Source organism: Artibeus jamaicensis, unplaced genomic scaffold (assembly GCF_021234435.1).
Source record: "Artibeus jamaicensis isolate MK-2021 breed Jamaican fruit bat unplaced genomic scaffold, CSHL_Jam_final contig_384, whole genome shotgun sequence".
In the NCBI taxonomy this organism is placed as follows: domain Eukaryota; kingdom Metazoa; phylum Chordata; class Mammalia; order Chiroptera; family Phyllostomidae; genus Artibeus; species Artibeus jamaicensis.
This window is the reverse complement of record NW_026521810.1, coordinates 18,963,489-18,983,940: the sequence shown is the minus strand read 5'-3', so window position 1 is coordinate 18,983,940 and position 20,452 is coordinate 18,963,489. Positions and strand designations below refer to the sequence as shown.

The 20,452-nt window shown below is 43.0% G+C and overlaps 2 protein-coding genes across 5 annotated transcripts in view; one reads left to right on the top strand and one right to left on the bottom strand.

Moving 5' to 3' along the window:
- The window catches only part of CTNNA2 (catenin alpha 2), a 1,098,262-nt gene that overhangs the window by 736,957 nt on the left and 340,853 nt on the right, over nt 1–20,452 (top strand). The window lies entirely within an intron of this gene.
- Nucleotides 1,102–3,559, bottom strand: LRRTM1 (leucine rich repeat transmembrane neuronal 1). Its single transcript, XM_037144096.2, has 2 exons — nt 3,300–3,559; nt 1,102–3,029 (listed from the first exon to the last, which is right to left on the bottom strand). The coding sequence occupies exon 2, from the start codon at nt 2,968–2,970 to the stop codon at nt 1,402–1,404; it is 1,569 nt and encodes a 522-aa protein (XP_036999991.1). The 5' UTR covers nt 2,971–3,029; nt 3,300–3,559; the 3' UTR covers nt 1,102–1,401.

Below are 20,452 nucleotides of genomic sequence, written 5' to 3'. Positions count from 1 at the left end.
TCTCGACAGTGAACCCGGAAACCTACCTATGAAGGGTGGAAAGGGGAAGTCATTAATCCCAACACACAAAAAAGTAAAACAACACAGGAAAAGCAAGCATTACACAAAAAGGCAATCTGAGAAGAGACAGCTTTTGTCCTGGATTAACAAATCGATCCCATTTCAGTACTGCATTCCATCAAACGCAGGGTCAGATGATGATATCCCCGCACCATCACCACCCTACGCCACACATATCACTTCTGCAGCACATCTGCCCCCAAAGCCTCCTGCTACAAGGCATTACCCAGTAGGCATTGATCACGAGGCAGGATTTTTCTGACTGTTCCCCATAGTAACTAGGAGTGTGCTGTCGCTGCTTAGAACCTCAGCTTGCTGCAGTCTTAGCAACATGCTCCAGAAAGCACAGCTTTCATCACCAAACATTTGAATTCCGTCTGATTCCCCTTAGTCAGACCACAGAGAGCAGGAACTGAGGGCCGTTCTTTCAGGGAAGAGTAGGAAAAAGGGCACAGATGCTACTAAGTCTGGTGACTAAAAGGCATAAGAGAATTATGAACCAGTGGCATTTGGGGGTGGGATTTCAAATAGATTTGAAAGATGGTTATATTAAGTCCAAAACAATGTTTCTTGTTAATAGGACAAGCTGTCTGGCACTGCCTGTTAAAAGCCATTTGCAGTGATCCCTCCTTTCAAGGCTGAGTGGGTGCTTGGTCCACCTTTCACTTGCTTTAAAGTGGTTAGATTACATTGCACCCCCTAAAAATAATAGAAAGGGTCTGGCTTTTTTAAGTCCTTAGTCATATGGAGAAAATCAACCTGATAATTTTTGTCTATCTTCATATTTTAAATGGAGTCTGACTACTTTGCTCCTGAATTTAGGGTTCTTCCTTCTGGCTACTAGCCACCCCTGTTCCTCCTGCCTCCACCCCCTCCCCCCACCCCACCCCCCACACTCAGTGGGAAGGAAATTTTAACTGTTGCTGGTCTTATAACACAGGTAACAACTCATTTAGATTACTCCAGTCTGTAAAAACTGTAAATGCTATTTTATTTTAAACATTTTAGTTTACAAAAAAAAAAATCAATGATTGGTACCTTTTTACACTCTCAGATTCCTGAATATGGACAGATCTTCAAAGGGAGGAAGGAGTTCTCATATGAAATTTAAGATAGACTGTCCTGAAGGTTGTGGGGTGGATTTTTGTTGTTTTATTTCGTTTTTGTTTTTAAGACACAATAAAGCCAAAATGTCATGTCTCTGGGAGCGATCCCCTTACAGTTTCAGTCAAGGAGAGTTAGCAGAGCAAAGACAAGGAGACCCCAGGCTGGCGCGCTCGTGGGCCTGCCCCGGCTGCCCAAGCGTATTTGGTAGTGCACGGGGGAGAGCCACGGGGACTGTCACACCTCGCATTCCCTCGCGGGCTGCTGGTGGCAGGTACACGAACCATACTCATTGATGATCACCAGGGCTCCCTCAATATGGTTGGGTTTGTAATCAACGTAGTATTCCTGGGCGGACATGGCAGCCATCTGATGCATAGTCTGTTTCTGCTTTTGCTTCCTGCGCTGCGTGACAAAGCACTGTCTGAGCTGCCTGAGGCTGGCAGGGAAACACTTCCAAGAGACATAGAGCACCAGGACCACGATGAGGAAGGAGAAGATGAGGGCCATCGTGCCTGTGACTACCTTGTGGATCTGCACAGCGTTCTCGGCGTGTTCGCCGCCAGGGAGTGCCACAGTAGCCGGCTCTGGAGTGCCGTCGAGCTGCCCCTCCCTGCCGTCAGCGAGCGTGGTGGCCGGGCTGGCAGGGGGGCCCAGGTCACTGTGGTTGGTGACAGCGGAGAGCAGGTGGTCGCTGGTGGGCTCAGCTCCGTCCTCGCACAGGTGGAAGGCGTACACGGCGTCCAGGACGTCCTCGCCCTGCGCGTACTCTGGGCTGGCGCACTGCAAGTTGCCATCGTAACGGCCCTGGAAGTTGCCGAGCCATGAAGCCAGGGCGCACACGTTGCGCCCGCAGTCCCATAGGTTCCCCGCTAGGGTGATGCTCGTTAGCGACTTCCAGGAGTTGAGGATCCGGGGCTCGATGTAGGTGAGGCGGTTGGAGTCCAGCTGCAGAGACTGCAGGTGCGGCACGGTCTCGAACACATGGGGCTCCATGTACTCGATCTCGTTGCCTGACAGGTCCATTTTCTCCAGGTTCCAAACCCAGTCCAGCGAGCTAACTACAATGGCCACTTTATTCCTCCTCAGGCAGAGCGAGTGCAGGGAGATGAGGCGCGGGAAGTGGGCGAAGTTCACCTTGATCAAGTCGTTGTGCTCCAGGTGCAGCTCGGTGAGCTTGAACAAGCCGGCGAAAGAGTTGCGCGCCAGACTCTTGAGCTGATTGTATCCGATGTCAAGAAACTTGAGGCTGCGGCAGTCCTGGAAGATGCGCACGGGCACGAACTGGATGGCGTTGGCTCGCATGTGCAGCGTGGTGAGCTTCCGCAGCCCGTGGAAGAGGTCCGGCGCCAGCGCCTGCAGCTTGTTGTACGAGAGGTCCACGCTGCGCAGGTTGGGCATGGGCCGGAAGGTGGTGTTGGCCAGTTGGGTAATCTGGTTGGAACTCAGTGTGAGTTCCTTAACTCGGCGCAGTTTCTGAAAGGCGTCCCCCTGCACCGAGCAGATGTGATTGTGATCCAGATAGAGCCACGTGAGCTGCATTAACCCCGTGAACTGGCCGGCGCGCAGCTCCGAGAGGCTGTTGTAGCGCAGGGACAAGCCCAGCAGGCCAGACAGGTTGTGGGGCGTCTCGGTGAGGTTGAGCGCCTCGCAGTACAGCAGCCGCCCCTCGCACCGGCACAGCTGCGGGCACCCGCTGGGGGCGGCGGGCAGCATCTGAAAGCAGGCCCCCAGCAGACACAAGACCACCCCCGAGGGCCTCCTCAGCATCCAGTATAGACAGAGACCGAGCAGCAGGAAATCCATTAGCGAGAATCTTTCCAGAGAGGATGGAGAATGTCCATTGGAAGCGCTCGGTCAGAAATCTACATCATATTTTATTCCGAGGGAGAGGAAGCGGGGGAGGGGGAGAAAAGGGCAAAAATCAAACAAATACATTAAAATAAAGAAGGATCCCCCCTCCCCAAAGCCACAGGTTCACCTCTAAGCATGCAGAAAGCTGGGCAGCATAGAAAGTTCACAGCCACGGAAAGATCAAAGAGATGGTGATTTGGTCCATGTTAGATGCTGCAGCAAAGAAAAGGGAGGGAAAAAAATCTTCGGGAAAGAATTTAATTAAAAAGTGTCTTACCCACCCTTTTCCAGAGAGTGACAACCTCCATTCAGCTGCTCCCTTTGTGTGCAGGCTAATTATATGCAGGGCGAGAGAAGACCCCTCTGTGTTTCCGAGGCAGCCCCGGTCCGCGGCCAGCGGATCTGGCAGACGCACAATGTCTCACTTTGCTGCTCGGCTCGGGGCTGCAAGGGCGGCTGGCGAGGCGGGGAGGCGACTTCTAGGACCCGCAAGTTTCCCAACTACGTGCCGGAGCCCGGTCTTCGCCTTCCTACCGCTGTCCTTTCCCTCTGCAGTTCGAACTGTGACGTGGTGGGGGGGAAAAACTCCAAAGTCGGGGCTTGCGACTCCCCAGGATTTGACAGGCTGGTTAATGTCCGTCATTGGAAAGGACCACTGACCGGCGCTACCTTTTAGTCCTCGGAGACAGCCTGCCATTCGCGCCCGGGGTGGCTGCGGAGAGCGGGCTCGCTCATGCTTTGCGGACTGCCGGCAAGCAGGAGACGCGGGCGGAGGCGGCGCGGGTGGCGGCGTGGGGCGCGGGGCGCGGCGCCCAGGCTCCTTCCCTCCGCCAGGCGGTGTGCGGTGCGAGCCTGCACAGGCACCTACTGCTCACTGAGTGTCGTAAGCTGCTCACGATTGTGCGTCTTCCCGGAGCACCTCAGACGTGGGCAGATTGAAAAGGGGTGGCATAAAACCAACATTTTCCCGAACCATTAAAGTAGTATATATTCTTTGATGGAACGGAAAACACTTTCAGCCTTCTGCCTATATTTAAAAAAAGGGGGGGGGGTGTGGGTGGGATGGAGGTATGGGGCAGCATCTTCAACAACAAGATATTTTCTAGTGGGAAATTGAACTGTTCTGCTCTCTCCCCCTTCCCTTTTTGGGATAGTCTCCCTCCCACTTTAAATCCGTCTGCGTGTAAGGGATACGCAGGAATATGTAGAGAAATCAACATTTGGTTCTCTGCTTCAGAACAGCAACTTGAGAGAAGGTAGAGAGCGCAATGATTGCGGGAGCGGGGGTTGGGGCGCGGGGGCAGGGGCGACTCGGCTAAGATTTTTTTCCCCCTTAGGCTCTGGAGTTCCGCAGTCCGTCAGCCTTTTCAGGTGGTGAACAGCGGGACTGCTTTCCACGGGTTTGGCAGAGCCATCCAGGTCCTGGTGCTATGTGGCCCAGAGTGGCTGCAGCGTAGGTCTGTTTACAGGGAGTTTTGCCCGAGATCCCCCTGGGGCTTCCACAGTCTCCACACAGGTCTGTGGGGGCCGTGGTGGATTAAAAAGGGTTCTGCTGTCTGTGTGGCACCGCACTGGGAGGGCCCTGCCTGGCGGGCTGCTCAGGGTGATTCCAGCGCCCTGCAGTGCACCCGTTCCAGGGGAGCCTGGAAGTGGTGGTTTAAACCATAACAGTGCCTGCCCTCTTCCACACATGCGTCCCTTCTTAAACTTTGGGACTGTTACTAAATTGTCTCCTAAGTATGAAGAGAAGTATTTGCTGGATTATTTTCATTTATAGCCATAAATAGATGGGGTTCTTACAATCTCTCTCTCTCTCTCTCTCTCTCTCTCTCTCTCGGGTTTGTATTGCTATTTTGAGGGACCTGTTGGCCATGTTTTTTGTTGTTTCTTTTTTAACATTGAGAAGATGGCAGGGAATCTCTGCTGGAAGTGAGTGTGGACAAACTACCTTCTGGACACTGAAGCCCAAGGAGGTGGCAGAGAGGCTCAAATGTGAATCTACAGCTCCTCTCTTTGAATCCCCATCACATGGGCCTCTCAAGAACTGAAAATAAGTGGGTATCTTATGTAGTGGTGCTCACTTTAATAAGAATGAGCTGGATTACCAAAGCTTCCAGGTTGCATCAACTTTGGGCAAGTAACTGGGTTGCTCATTAGCATCCAAATAGAATAGACTGACCAGTGAAATCATGGTCACCAAAGGCTAGTGGTACTTTTCAGGAAAGTCCAACGGACAGGGGCATGAATCATTCCATTCTGTATTTAGAGCTCTGCCCTGATCATTCATCCCTGAGATGCATCATTTCATTGGAAGGAAAAGGAACCTGAAATGTCCTAGAAGTCACATACTGTCTTAGGAGCTAGAAAACACATTAGAAAATCAAACCCTTAATGTTGTATATGATGAAACTGAGGTACACAAACATCAGATGGTTACCCAAGGTCTCACAGCGTGTTACTGGTACAGATGGGTTTCGGGCTGTCCCACACCAAAGTGGGCTTCCTTTGTTCGCCATTCTTGATGGTTGTCACCTCCATCACTCTTGCTTCCTACCTAACTCTGGACGGGTTACCTGCCGGTTTTGTCCTGGCACCTCCATGTGGCTGCAGAACACTTTAACAGAAAAACAATTCCACCAGCAAGTGTTTTCACCTCTTGCCAAGACAATTATTCGTGACAGCAGGCCGGCTGATTGAGCCATAAACAGTAAAGGGTTGGAGAGGAGGGCAGACGGGGGGGGTAAACACTGGCCAGCCATTCAGCAAGTACTGTGAGTCCAAGGCACCCAATCCCCATGGCCGCTAGGCAGAACATCCTCCCAGTGCAGGCAGCTTGGCACAGGGGTGATGGAACCTGCCAAATGGGCAAGAAGAGGCCCCACTTGGATGTCACTTGATTTGTAGAGCTGGTGCAGAAAGGCAGAAAAGAGTTGAGTGCTGGCAAGAAGGAAAGAGAATAAAATTAAATTAAATGCATTGTTATGTGAGTTTTTTCTTCTAAGTATGCTACTCAAAACATAGAGGGTGTGTTGAGGCTGCAATTAAGAGATGTATATCTTTTCAAATTATTTGCTGCAGATTATTTCTGCATGACATCTTTAAACCTTTCCCACCTCTAGTGTGGCAAGTTTGCATCTTTTCTACCGTTTTAAACCCCTTGGCAGAACTGTATACATTAACAGATTGAAATGAGCTTTATTGAAATTTAGTTATTCTAAGTCGTCTAAGTTGCAGAATCCCAATTTATTATGTATTTAAAGCATACCAGCACTGATTAAATCAATGCAAATTAGGTTAAATAAGAACAACATGAATCAAGTGTTTCAGTAAAGTTGAGCAGAGAAACAACAACTTTTGAGTCCCCACAGCAAGCTGATAGGACTGTTTTTCACAGGTTTTAGTGTCATGCTTCTTAGGGTCCAGCACACAAATTTTTTTTAAGAGAAAAAAAAGGAACTCACTCACAGTTCTGTTTTTTCTTATGTTCGATCTTTCATCTTTCTTTACCTGTATTATAAGAACATCTGATTCAGAGTATAATGTGACTGAACAGTATATAATATATGATGTGTGTGTACTTGATCTACTCTTCTTTTGGACTAACCACAAGTTTCTATCCACAAATGTCTCTCCTTTAGTGTTAGATGCTGACGAAAGGTACTCTATAAGCTTTGAGGCCACCGTTTCCATTTTTCATATTTGTGTAGGGAAGGAGCTTGAGCACCATAGTAGCTGGGCATCAGGGAAACCACCCCAAGTTAGCAGTTACATGTGATTGGGTGACTGGGGTGAGAAAGGATAAGAGTCTTGAAAATGTGGATTCAGGAAATAGGAAGGGACTCCGAGGTACATGCTGTGTGACTCTGGTTGCCAAAACACGATCTGGAACATGAGGAGGTAGAAGAGCGTGCTTGGTGCATCTGAAGAGGCCAGACTTAGAGCTTGGAGGAGACAGGGTTAATTCCTTCTCTTCTAAAACTTACAAATTCACCTTTGCATGAATAACCCCTCCTGCTTTTTCTTGGTACTTCATGGTGGGGTAGGGAGGTAAGGGATGGGTACATACAATTTTTTTATACGTCTTGCCACTCACATATTATCTCAACTGACGGCTGCCTCCAAGTGGTTCATTTTAGTCAAAAGAGTTTGTGAACCTGCAAGAGGTGCAGGTGGAAAAATTCTGAAAGGAACATGCATTCTGGGGGGAGCTTCCCATTACTTGTCTTGGGAAGTGTTCAAGGCAAAAGAAATTCAAGCCACAATTTTAATGTTCTGTCACCGCTTGCACCAGCATGGACCTTGATCTTTATGCTTCTATCTTTAATTTTTAGGAGCAGTGAACCATGGCTTTTCTTTAGGAAAAAAAAAAAAAACACTTAAAGGAAGAGGAGGAGGGTGGAAGTCACAACTTCAAAAGGAGAGAATCAGCTCTGTTGTTTTCAGGGGCACACAGCATCCAGCCCAGCTGGCATTTATACAGTGCCTCTGAAGATGCAAGGGGTGGGTTTTGAGGGGGCAAGGGTGAGGGCCCTATGGCTTCTCACAAGAGATCTACTGAGGAGAATCAAGTTAAAAAGGGAAGCTATATATTTTTAATAAACTTTATCCTTCTCTGAAAACAAGACAGTAATGTGGATAGCACTGAGGAAGCAGTTATCATATGCAATGCATAACGTGAGCAATGGGAGTAAACAGAAGAAATGCAAAGACTCATTGCTGTCCTCTAGGAACCATAGGTAGGAAAGTGAGTTAGACATGGAGGGACTCTGCTGATAATCTTATTTATATATTGCTCAGTGCTCAAGAGTAAATGTCTCCATACAAATCAGATGAGCTGACAAACAGGTCAGATAGAATCAGGGCTAAAAGGCTCAGATGAAGGAAATAGACAGGGAAGGCCTTCATTGAAGAAAAGAGTTTGGGAAGTAGTTTTAAGGACTGAAGATGTAGGTGCAGTGACAGGAGGGATGGATATTGTGAAGGTGTAAGTACAAGTATGGGCACTGGAATGCTTCTATTATGATGAAGAGATCAAGTCCATTGCACTGGGTGGGAGGGGGAGAAGGTAGACAGAGACAAATGGAGTCTCTGTGTTGGGGAGAGGAAGTTGGTAAAGGCCTTCCAATGGTATACTAAATTTTTCCATTTGAGATATTCCTCTAGTTTCTAAGGCTCAACACCTTAGAGTTATCGTTGACTCTTGTAATAAATACCTGGGTTAGTTCCTGAGGCCCCTCCTGCTCTCCTGGCACCACTGTGCAAATTCCCTCTGCGCTGTCTTATGCTCTGATTGTGTCATATTCTACCCAGCTGCTGGCCATTCTCTCCATCATGGCTGACCTTCACTGTAGCTGTGCTTCAAGGTTGGTGTTGAATTCCCCCTGTGACTTCTTCACCATTCCTTATATAAAGTGATCTCTCATTTTTCTCAGCTCCATTAGCAGCTTTCCTTTACCGATGATGTTTCTGCTCCTGTTCACTTTAACATGAGTGTGACAGTAATTTCTACTTCCAGTGTTTTAGAACTCGGTGCACATTAACATCTTGGAGAGAAGAAGTAAAAAGTTCCCAAGTAGGATTCCTGCTTTGCCATTTTCCATCGGTTGGATCTTATAATTCATAGGCCATATCATCATCAGTGAAGCAGGGTTAAGGATAGCTATCATAAAGGAATCTTGGGGAAATTCAATAAGCTCATGTATATTATTAGTGTATTTTGACTCAAAAGTGTAAGCCTGGGACCAGCAGCTTTAGAGCATGTTAGAAACACAGAATCTTGGACCAACCATATAAAATCTTCTTTACCATTGGCCCCAAGTTAAAACTAAAATCTGAGAAACATTCATTTGAAGCATTAACAAAATATAACCTGGAAAAGTAGCCTATATACCACTGATACCCTAGTTTTAAATTGAGAAATTGAAGGGCCAGAAATGTCAAGTGATTACCCACAATTGGTGGTAGAATTTGGACAAAACACCTGGTAAATCTTGTTCTCTCTCCTATTAGACTTCAAACACAGATTATAAAGTCTGTATCTATAACATTCCCCAGCACTTAGTGGGACTCTTAATAAATTGGTTCTCTCACCAGAGCATCAGGAAATACAGAGATGTTGTATGTGCGAGCTTTGAGCATCCTTCAGCATAGGTTACACCCAAGTTTTCTTACTGCTGTTGGTTTGCATGTATTTCTCAGGCACATTCAAGTTTTGCCTCTTTATTATAGAAAAACGAAAAAATCAGAAAAGAAATTTAAAATGCAGATTAAGTCACCTAAAATTCAACCACCCAAGAGAAAAGTGTTTTAGAGATTATCTATTTCACATATATTTATAGTTTCTAAAAATCTGATACCATTATACATATTACTTTGTAGCTATTGTTCACTGTTGATATTTCCACATATCAACAATACAAATGGATAGTATCACCTTAAATGGCTGCCAACCATTCTATTTTATTTATTTCACTCATCCCCTCTTGTTAACCAACTAGGTTGTTTCTCTATCTTAGCTATTATAAAATGGTGATGATGAACATCTTATACAAATACTGCTATGGGCTGAAGATTTGTGCCACCTCCAAAATACATATGTTAAAACCCAATCCGCAGTGTGGTGGCATTTGGAGATGGAGCCTGTGGGGGTGATTGGGTCATGAGAGTGCAGCCCACAAGGATGGTTGTAGTGTCCTTATAAAAGAGGCTTCAGAGAACTCTCAGGCTCCTTCTGCCATGGCGGGGTGGGGGTGGCGGGGGACAGTAAGAGCAAAGCTAGGTACGAACTTTGAAGCAGGTCTTCACCAGACACCAGATCTGCACGTGCTTTGATTTTAGACTTCCCAGCCTCCAGAGCTGTGAAAAAATAAATGTTTATTATTCAAGTCACCACTCTACAGTACTTTGTTACAACAGCCTCAATGGACCAGGACATAAAGCTTTGCATGTTTGGGCAAGTGTATCCTTAAATTTTAATTTTGGAAGTATGAGTGGATTTCAAAGGATGGGGACTTTCAATACAGAATGTGCCAGACTGCCCTTCTGAAGGTTTACACAGGTTTTACCCTCAGCAGCTCTTTTGCTGCTTTCTCTCCTTGATAAACTCTACCATGTCACTAATAGAAACATCTTTTGGTTCTCTCTCCTTCGTCCGGCTCAGGTACTGATGGAGAGATCCCTGCCTGAACCTGCTCTTGGCGCCTTGGAACTACCCTGCCTTCCCATTCCCATTGTCTCACTCATTCCTTTATAGGCAGTCCCCATTGCAGAAGGAAGGTTGGCCTTCGTGGTCCTCATTGTTTTTCCTGGGAGTTTATGAGCATTTCATTCCTGCATCTTATTAAGTGGCATGTCAGCCATATTGTTTTCACAAAGCTATTAATGTCTGAAAATAGTTTGATGTGATATTACTTAAGATGCTCTGTGGGGGTAAGAATATTTAAATATATTTGTGAAATGAACAGACTCTGCTCTATTCTTTGATAGCCACAGCACACTGTTTATCTCAATTATAAGAAATCTTGTTTTTTATGGGTTTTTTTTCCTGGTTTTACCCATTTATTTGGGACACCTATTAAAACCAAAGTAATGTGCCCACACAACTTTGGAAACACTTATTTAATTGCAATACACTTAACTTTGTTTTGGCTTCTCACAATGTCAAGAGTGATTCTAAGGTTTGGACTTTAAGCACCATAGCAACATGCTAGTGCAAGAACCTGCTTTTTGTTTCTCTTTCCTTCCTTCCTTCCTTCCTTCCTTCCTTCCTTCCTTCCTTCCTTCCTTCCTTCCTTTCTTTCTTTCTTCCTTCCTTCCTTTCTTCTTTCTTTTTCTTTCTTCTCTCTCTCTCTCTCTTTTTCATTCTTTCTATCATTCCTCTAAAATTTGTGAGGATAGCTGGACAACTACAGTTCTTCTGTTTGGTATTAGAAAGTCTCACCTCCTTATCCCAGCTATACATAATTGTACCAATTGAATTCTGTAGTAAATCCCATCTCTGATATATCTTGGCATTTAATTATCTTATTTTAGAGAATTTTCCCGATGCTACTCATTCTTTCCTTAAAGATAAAGTGAAATTTCCTAAGGACAGATTGATATTTTTCCACTTTTAAGAGCTTCTAAAATCTACCTCTAAAGGTGTGGAAGAAGACCACATATGAAAGACTGTATATACAGAGCATAGGAATTATCACATAGCACCGGTAAACATACCCACTCTTCATAGTGCTGCCTGCCACTTTTCTGGGTTCACAGAGATTCTTATTGAATTGAGTTTATTAACTGGTTTGAATTCTTACCTAATCAATAGTCTAGAGAATCTGAGCTAAATATAAAAACTTCTATTTTATTTGAGCATATAAGTACAACATATTAACCCAGGAAGGTCCAACCTTTTGAAGTTGAAGTCACAAAGATTAGTGCCATTTATATGTGGTCTCCTTTCACAGATTTATTTTGGGTAGAAAATTTCTCACCATCCCTAAACAGCCACCTTCTGGGTGAATTTACCTGCCCAGTCGGATGCATTTATCTGTTTATTCAAATCATCTCCCATCGTCTGGAATCACTTCTTAATCTTCCAAGGCACCTTGAGGAAGTCTTTTTAATTATTTAACATAAATGCCAGTTGCTATTCTTATTTGTTTTTGTTAGTGTACCTCACATGGAGGCTTAGCTGATAAGATAGAATTAGATAAAATGTGCTGTCTGCCTTCAGTGTTCCCAGATCTGGAGTGGAGGTGATGAGTAACAAAACAGTATGATTCCTGCTGTGGCAGACATGTAAGCAAAGCTGTGTTTGGAAAAACTCCTCTAGTGCATTAGCAAGGCCAGTCAGAGGAGATGGGTAAAAGGAGGAGGAGCTGGCCAGATGAACAGGTGAAGGCCACTCTGTTCAGTAGACAAAGTCTGTAAAAGGGGTGCTTTGGATGTGTGACACACAGGTTCGGGAGCCAGAAGAAGGAGGGGACATGGGAAGGGAGTGTTAGCTTAGCACCAGATTGGGTGGACTTTCAACTTGGATTACGATTTCCAAAATGTGGGGGCAAGGAATATAATTCTGTTGGTAACCTTGAATATGAAGGAAGGGAAAAGGATAGTGAAGGCAAGGAGGTCGGTTGTGAAGCCACCATGTCTGCCCGTATGTGAGACTGACTATATAAATGTTAGAAATGGACAGGGTGGGCCAGGTACACTCATTGCTTTGTCGTGCGATTGACAGTTTTTAAGTTGTACTCTAAAGAAAAGGAATAATTTATGATGATTTCAATAGAATGGCTCGATCTAGGGTAGACACAAGGCAATATAGAGTATGAGATGAAAGTGAACTCTGACATTTAGAGCTAAGAATAAGCAGATGGCGATAGGGATAGAGATCACAGCAGGCCACGGAGTTTACAGATCTCTGGAATGCACTCGGTGGTGTTGCTGTGGTGGCTGTACATGCAGATCTCCGAAGAGAAAGAGTAGAATATAGCTCACCTATGATCAGAAGTCCTCTCAGTCCAACCAGGTCCCCGTGGATGTGGAAAGCAGCTGGACAGTAGGGAGCGATAGAGCTGGTGCTGCCTGTGGAGTGCATGTTTTCATCAAAGGCTTTCAGTTTGTAATTTTTAGGAATTCTGTTCTATTAGAAAGCATGTGATACTGCAGACTTTATTCAGCTTGTGGAGTACCAGTTTGCAAAGCCTTTGGTAGTGATGATTCTGAACATGGAAAAATTAGGAGTGGGCAGGAGGTAGAGGTTGTCTCAATAAGAAGGACAGTTTTTTAAAAAAAAATTGAGAAACCTACCCTTGTCCACAGTTTAATATATGGCATGGCCAAAAGAGTGTAATCAATATGTATGTCATGTGGCCGTAAAACAGAAAAAAAATGTGGTTAAGACAAGTATGAGAGGAGTCCAGATGGTCAAGGATCACAAACAATGGGGCGGAGATCCCCAACAATGTGTAAACCAGCAAAGGACAAGTACGGCTCTGGCGCTGCAAATCTAAGGACTGCACCAGCGACTGGCTGATGTCAGATGTGTCCTTCCCCCAAAAGGGTTTGTCATTGGCATCTCAGATCAGTGTAAGATTCCTCCTTTGTGGATGAGCCTTGCCTTGCCTGAAACATGAATGAAAATGATAACTGGAAATCTAAGTCTTTCAGAATGAAATTCTATACTTGCATTTTAGCAGAAGAATCTGAGACATTGACTCACTTACTGAAAAGAACTTCTGAAATGTCTGACTTATATTAGGCTAAAAATTATTCTGCCATGTACAAGCTGTGTGTGTAACCAGGGCATGCAGCTTAACTCTTAGCAGAACTACTCAACACACGAAAGTAAGGCATAAATACATTTAATTAGAAAAAATATTTTAAATTCTGTTGCAATAACTACTTATATCAATTTCTATCTTATGAGGCCAAAATTATACCACACACATTGAAGATAAGAAGAAAAAATAATCATAAGCACAAATAGTGTTGTGCGTTTCTAATTAAACTCCAACGACTGTTTCTTTAAGTATTAGTTTCTATGGTACAGGCTGGGTAAGCAAACAAAGGAAACTTGGTGGCAAAAACAATAATTTTATTTAGTTCATGGTTCTGTGTGTTGGCTTTCAGAGATTCTCTGTGTGGCCCAAGGTGACTATGCTCACTCTAATGATGTGGCCACTTGGAGAATTAGCTGAAGGCTGGATAACCTAGAATGCTTCACTCATGGGGATGGCGATCAGCAGGCTGTTGGCGGTGGCCTGACTGACTGGCTGTAGACTTGCATGTGGCCTTTCATCCTCCAGCCAGCCAGCTTAGGCGCAACTGCATGGTGATTGCAGGTTTCCAAGAGCAGCAAGATAGAACAAGTTCTAGCATACAAACTTCTTTTCAAGTCTCACCTTGTGGCAAGTTGCTGTTGTCTGTTGGCCAAAGTGAATCACGTGGTCACCCTGACTCAAGGAGCAGAAAAACAAACTACATCTTCTGGATGGGAAGGGAATAATTTATGGTCATTTTTGCAGGTTAAATAAAGTAGTGATGGCTGAATGTTACCATAACTTTAAGTACTAAATGCTCTTAAGTGATTTTTATTTCTCCAGCCATATGGCCTAAACAGTGTGGCCCATAAACACAATGGACCAGCAGCAGGGAAGAATCACTTGTTCTTTGAAGCAAACCAGAGCTTGTGAGAAACTCAGGATGTCAGGCTCCACCTGAGATATACTAACTCAGAATCTGCATTTTTACATGATCCACAGGTGATTCATAAGCTCAATAAGGTTTTAGAAGCACAATATCTTATTTTATTTTCTATTTCTCGCAGTTCCCTTTCTTGGGTTGCTGTGTTTTCCTGTAGAGTGATAGATCTTTGATTTTTAAAGGTGCCAGAACTGTCTCCTTCAGCACAACTGAAACAGAACAAACACAGGTTTCAGCAGTAAAACAGGTTGCTTCTCAGCATGAATAGCTGGAGAAAAAGAAGGTATAACATTTTTCTACTCAGTTGTCCTTTGACTATAAGAATAGAAATTTAAAATAACAGTACATAAATATTTTAAAAGTATTGAATTTAACTAGGAAGCACCATTTAGAAGATAGGACAGAGTTTAAAGTAGAAATAGCTAGTCTCTACTAGCTGACCTTTTACACTGCTGAACAATTGCTGTACTAGACCTTGGTTTTCTGAAGGTCAAAATATTGACTCTTCAGTCTGTAAAGCACATGTTAAACATCTCTAGGATGTGTACACATCCTTTATACAAGTAATAAGACCGGCAGACTTATTGAGCATCTAGTTTGTGCAGGCCACTGATCTAAACACATATGAAGTACAAGTGTGTTACAGATTGTTAAATTCCTTTCACTTCAGGACCCAGAGGGGAGGGGAGCCCGACCTTTCAAAATTAAAAATTTATTTCACCAAGCTGAGGACTGACAAAGTGACATCTAAAGACTTATAGATTATGAGAAGGAACCTGGTCACAATATCCAGTGTCCTTCACTAGTTTGCTTTTCAATTCAAGATTGTACAGGGGAAAAAAAGAAGAAGAAGAAGAAAGAAAGAAAGCATGAAAAGCCTAATGCTGTTATTCCCTGTGAAGATTGCTTTGAGTATTTTCTTTCTGGAACGGGATAACTTGTTTTTTGGAGCATTGAATACTATTTTAAATGTTTATACTTTGGGGCTCAGTTCACCAGTAAGAAGTTAATAGATATCTGGTGAGCATTTAACATATGCAGCATATTCTAGGTCTGGGTATCTAGTGGTAAGCAAGACTGAGTGCCTTGTAAGCAAACAGGTAAATAAGATAATTTTTGGATACGAATACACGAGGGAAAGTTAAAATAGAACCATGTGGCAGAGAGAAATGGAGGGGAGGGGCCTACTTTTTCCAGGTTAGACAAAGCTTCCTTGGAGAGGTGACGGTTGAGTTGAAACCTGAATAATAAGTATGAGGCAGCCACTTACAGATCCAGAAGCAGGCAGAATATCAAGTGCCAAGGTACTAAGGACAAAGCAAGCCCATGTTCAGAAGATTGGGAAATGACTAGCATGCAGGATTAAGGAGGATTTCAAACAGAAGATGTACTTCCTTAAAGGGTCAATGCATCTTTTTATACACCTGCAATTCACAAATGTTCACCAGCATCCTCATCGGCTCCATCAAACCTTAGAGAGTGATTTACTCCATCTCAGGCACTAAACTAAAGCACTTTGATATATTAATTCCATTGATTTCTTGACAGTTCTATGAGATTTTATCATTACCCTTATATACATGAGGAAATCAAGGCATAAAAAAATCGAAGCCATTTCCCTTAACAGAGCTGGTTCTGGTGACAAGTGATTTTTTCTTCCATTCCCTAGAACCTTCTCTGGGGCAGTTAAGAGAGCTGGCTGCCAATCAAACTTTTGACTCTGAAAAAGGTTGATCTTCTACAATCCATCTTTTCCCTGGCTTTCATCTAGGGTAGACCCAGCAAGAGAGAAGAGGAGGCACCTTTCCTCCTGGATTCCACCCCTCTTGGCCCCCTTCTACCATCTGTTGCTGTTTGTGCAGAAAAAGAACATAAAAGAATACCAACTACCACACACATTCAGCAATCTCATTTTGTATGTGGGAGTTTGGATTCATTAACAAGTTCCTCTAATTCTCCCTGTACTTACAACACTGGTCTAAACATAACCCAGTGAAGTCATGGGAATGGGTGATGATCAGCTGCATGATAGTGAGGTGTCAACATCCAAGTGCATCATCTGCTACTTCCTAGTAATTGTCTTCTGGTTCAGGAACATTGTTTTCTCAACAACCTCCAAGTAAATAATACTTGTTTCGGTAGTTCCCTGGCCTCCACAATTGTCCCTTCAATGCTAATCCATATTAAGTCCCACTTCTCTTTTTATGGTTTGCATTGTCCAGACTATTCACTTACCCATTTACAAATCCATATGTTCACCTAGACATTCAACCACCACATAATGGGTACTTGCTCACTTTCATTAACTGTGTGAAGTGCTAGAGCATATAAAATATTGGGAGAGTATTTCATTTTTTAAAAAAACAGAGATCACACTCCCAAAGTCCATATTAGTCTCTCTCTTCTTTTGAACTTTTACTCATCTAAAAACTAAGTGCTCTGTTAAATACTGCATAAATTGGCCTCTAGTTGCTTCTACTGCCCACCAATTTTTTTTTTTTTTACATCTCCTAAGTTGAAATTTCTCAAGAGTAAAATTCAGATTATATTTTTGGTAGACTAGAGTGACCCAAACATAGAGTTGGAATATCCATGTTTAAATTCTGGTTTTGTTATTACTGACTAGCTATGTGGTTTCAGGGGTACAGGCCTTCTCTATTTAGGTAATGGAACTTTGTGGGAGGATTTCTAATGTCTTTGCTAGCTCTAACATTCATGAATTTGTGAATTGTAAAGTATCTACCAAGGCTGGAATGCGAAGGGAACATTTCATATAAAGGTGTCAATAGCGTGTTTCAAGCTTGTAGTTCTAATCTATTTATACTGTGGGTGGTTTTCTAACTGTAATGTAATTTTGCACTGACCTAAAGACTAGCCCTGGCTGGTGTAGCTCAGTGGATTGAGCGCGGGCATGCGAACCAGACCTAAAGACTAAACCAGAGTAAATATAAAAACAAGCAAAAAATCAGATTGGGCCTTTCTTGTGAAGATAGCTAGGCTTTGAACATGGTCTTCGGCTAGGTAGGGATTCTTTCCCAGCCCGCAGACCATTGCAGACAGAAAATATAACCTCTCACTAAGACAACTCCTCATTTCTACCTTTACTGGGTTGCTGTGTCTTAACACCAGGCATTCAACAGCAGCAGTATCAAGATGGTCCTAGAAGAGGTTTCTATGTTTGATTGAATGATTCACAACTGATGATTAAGGAAGGTAGGCTACTGGGGTCCAGTCCTGTGTTTTAGGAGCTGCTATCAAAGGGAGAGAGATCAAACCCCATCATAGATGGGATCCCGGCCTGACTGTAGCCCTTCCTCCAATGGTCATCTTTAGTTCTTTTGACCATACCCAAATGTTAACTGTATTCAGATAGTAATAATCCTGTATGGGTAACCATTTAAAAAATATATAAAGCTCTAAAAGAATTTAAATTCATGTACTAGATTTCAAGATAATTGCTGTTTCAAGGAAGTCTACAACTGTGAACTGTTGTTCAATGGAATTCAACGTTTTCCTTTCAATATAATTGCCTAACGAGGGCTGACAGATACCAACCAGTTCTTCTGTTATAAACAACAAAATAGTTGTTTGACAAAATGAAATTGGCCTATTGCCAAACTGGCAACATCTCTTCAAACGCAAAGAGTTTGTAGTCATTGTGAATATGGCAAAGGCTTCAGAAATCTTTTTGAAATCCAACTGTACTGCTCAGGATGCTATTCAACCAATGCGGAAAGCAAAGTACGGTCATCTCTGCTCTTAATTTTGCTCTTTCTGAATCCCTGAGGGCTGAAGAAGACTTTGGTGACGTGGATATAGGAAGACTCTATCTGGGTCTCCATTTTCAGCATTCTTTCTACTCTGATGTCACGGCCATCTAGAACTACATTCCAGCTTTCACATAAGAATTCATGATTTGTACAGTAAACTGAATGGCACTTACCACCCACCTAACTGCAGCAGTGTCAGCAGGGTTAAAATGAGACATATTCAAAGCCCTCCAGAAAGATTTGGTGTTCTGTATAAAGACAGTAACAAGTCATGCACCAGGCCTTGGCTGCAGGAGGAGGGAGTCTCCTCTTGCATCCTGCTGGTAGGAAATGAGGCGAGGTTTTTCACCCAACTACTTTGAAAAAAGATGAGGGAAGAATCACATGTTATAAAGTACTAATCCAAATGTCAGGATAATTTTGCTCTGATTTTGAGATTTTGCTACTGCCTTAACTTTGGGAATTATTTTCCATCCATTTAATAATTTCAAACAGCTCGAGGATAAAGGTAAAGTTGTCTCTCAGGACTTGAGTTTCTTTCTTTATAAAATGGGATTCATGTTCTTGCTTTACAGAACAACTTTTAAAACATAAACATAAGCTGATCCATATCCAGTTGGTTTTAAAGTTGCGTTCCCCAGCTGTGAGAATGTATTCTTGTCATCATCACTATCGTTAGCAGTACACCTACACTTAGCATTGCTTTTTTCTTCCTCTTTGGCCATTTGGCCATTGTTACCTCCCAGGAAAGTAGGGCCTACCTTGGACAAAGCTTTAGTGTTTCCCTAGCTATTTTTCTCTTTTGACCGCAGCAGCCCTTGTGCCTTTGTCCAGGAATGAACCACGATGTAACTTCTCCGAACTGCGATACAGTAAGCTGCTGGCCTCACAGAGTGAGGAGGGAAGGAAGAGAAAGAAATCACTCCTGGACAATTGCCATGTGGAAGTATAGTCCTTACTTTTCTTTTTTATTAATTTATTTCTTATCAAGTGTAGCATGAAAAGAGGCGACTAAAAAGTTATTCGGTTAGATTTAGACTTAATTATGAATACTAGACTTAATAGTTGTTCACAGCTTGTCCCTTTTGCACCATAATTTTTGGATATTTAAAGTAAATCACAGGTCTCATAATATTTTACTTCTACATATTTAGCGTATATCACTAAAAAAAAGACCTTTCTTCACAGCCAAGATACCATGGTCAGAGTTTAGCAAATTGATGGTAATTTCTTAGTATGGTCTGATATGCACCCCTATTCAGATGCTTTCCCTCATTGTTCCTCAAATTCAAATGTCTTTTCTTTTCTTTTTGAAGTAGATTTGTTTGAATCTGGATCCAAACCATGTCTCCACATTTCATTTTATTAGGAAGGTGATGTATTTTAGGGGACCAGATGGGAAGAAAGATTGTAGGAATACTCCTAAGCATCTGAGTGCACCGGAGTGTGCCAACATCCATACTCATTCATCCATTCACTCAACTATCTTTCTACCTACCTACCTATCAATTGATCTTTGTATCTATATGATAGCTACTGTAGCAAATCTAAAAATAAGTTTGACACGATATGTATTTCTTTGATATACATATAAAAATGACTAAAAAGAAGCAACATAAGAAAAGTCTCTAATTGACATAACATGGAATAAGTTGATAACCTACCAAATAAATACTTACAAAAGTTAGATTAAACAAGAAGGGCCTTCTGGAGAAACAAGGAAAATCAACTTTAATCAACAGGTTGGTGATTTCACATGGGGCCGGGTGGAGGGGTGTTGAGGAAAGGTATTTGACGCTTCTCCAAACACGGCTGGTGGTGAGGGGATCCAGACCAAGTCTGACTGGGAAACAAATACTCCTGAGGGAGCATTAACATGACAAAGCACAGATTCTGTGGAAATGCACATAGAGATGAGGTAAGAGAAGTATGTTAGAACCAACCAGTGATTTGACCTGAGTATGTTATTTCTTTAATGAAGAGCATATTTTAAAATAATCTGTGATATTAATGAATTAATAAATTGTATGCACCTACAACCACAGATAATTGTGGGATGTATCTTTTTTTGTTTTAAGCATTGATATGGGCTTTTAAAAAGTCTGTCTTTCGAATATATAAAAAGGCTCTATGTTCTAAATCCTGTTAGCTGTGACAAGTTTTAATTTTTGTGACTCTGTGTACATGGAGTCGTAGGCCGTGATGGATGATAAAATGTTAAATCGCCAGTGGTGGGAAATATTAATGTAAGTTTAGTGTTTACTGTGACTATATTTAATCAATACCTTATTTCTGCTAACATGTTTTGCGAGGCTGGCTCTGTCATGGTAGGTAATCTATATCCTAGGAAAAGCTATAGCCCTTCTGAAGGTGCTCTGTATTTTGTTTTATTTTATTTTTTTAAAGGTGTAGTAGGCTTCAGAAAAGATGGATATTCCTCTTGCTCAGGAAACAGCAGAACAAAACATGATTTT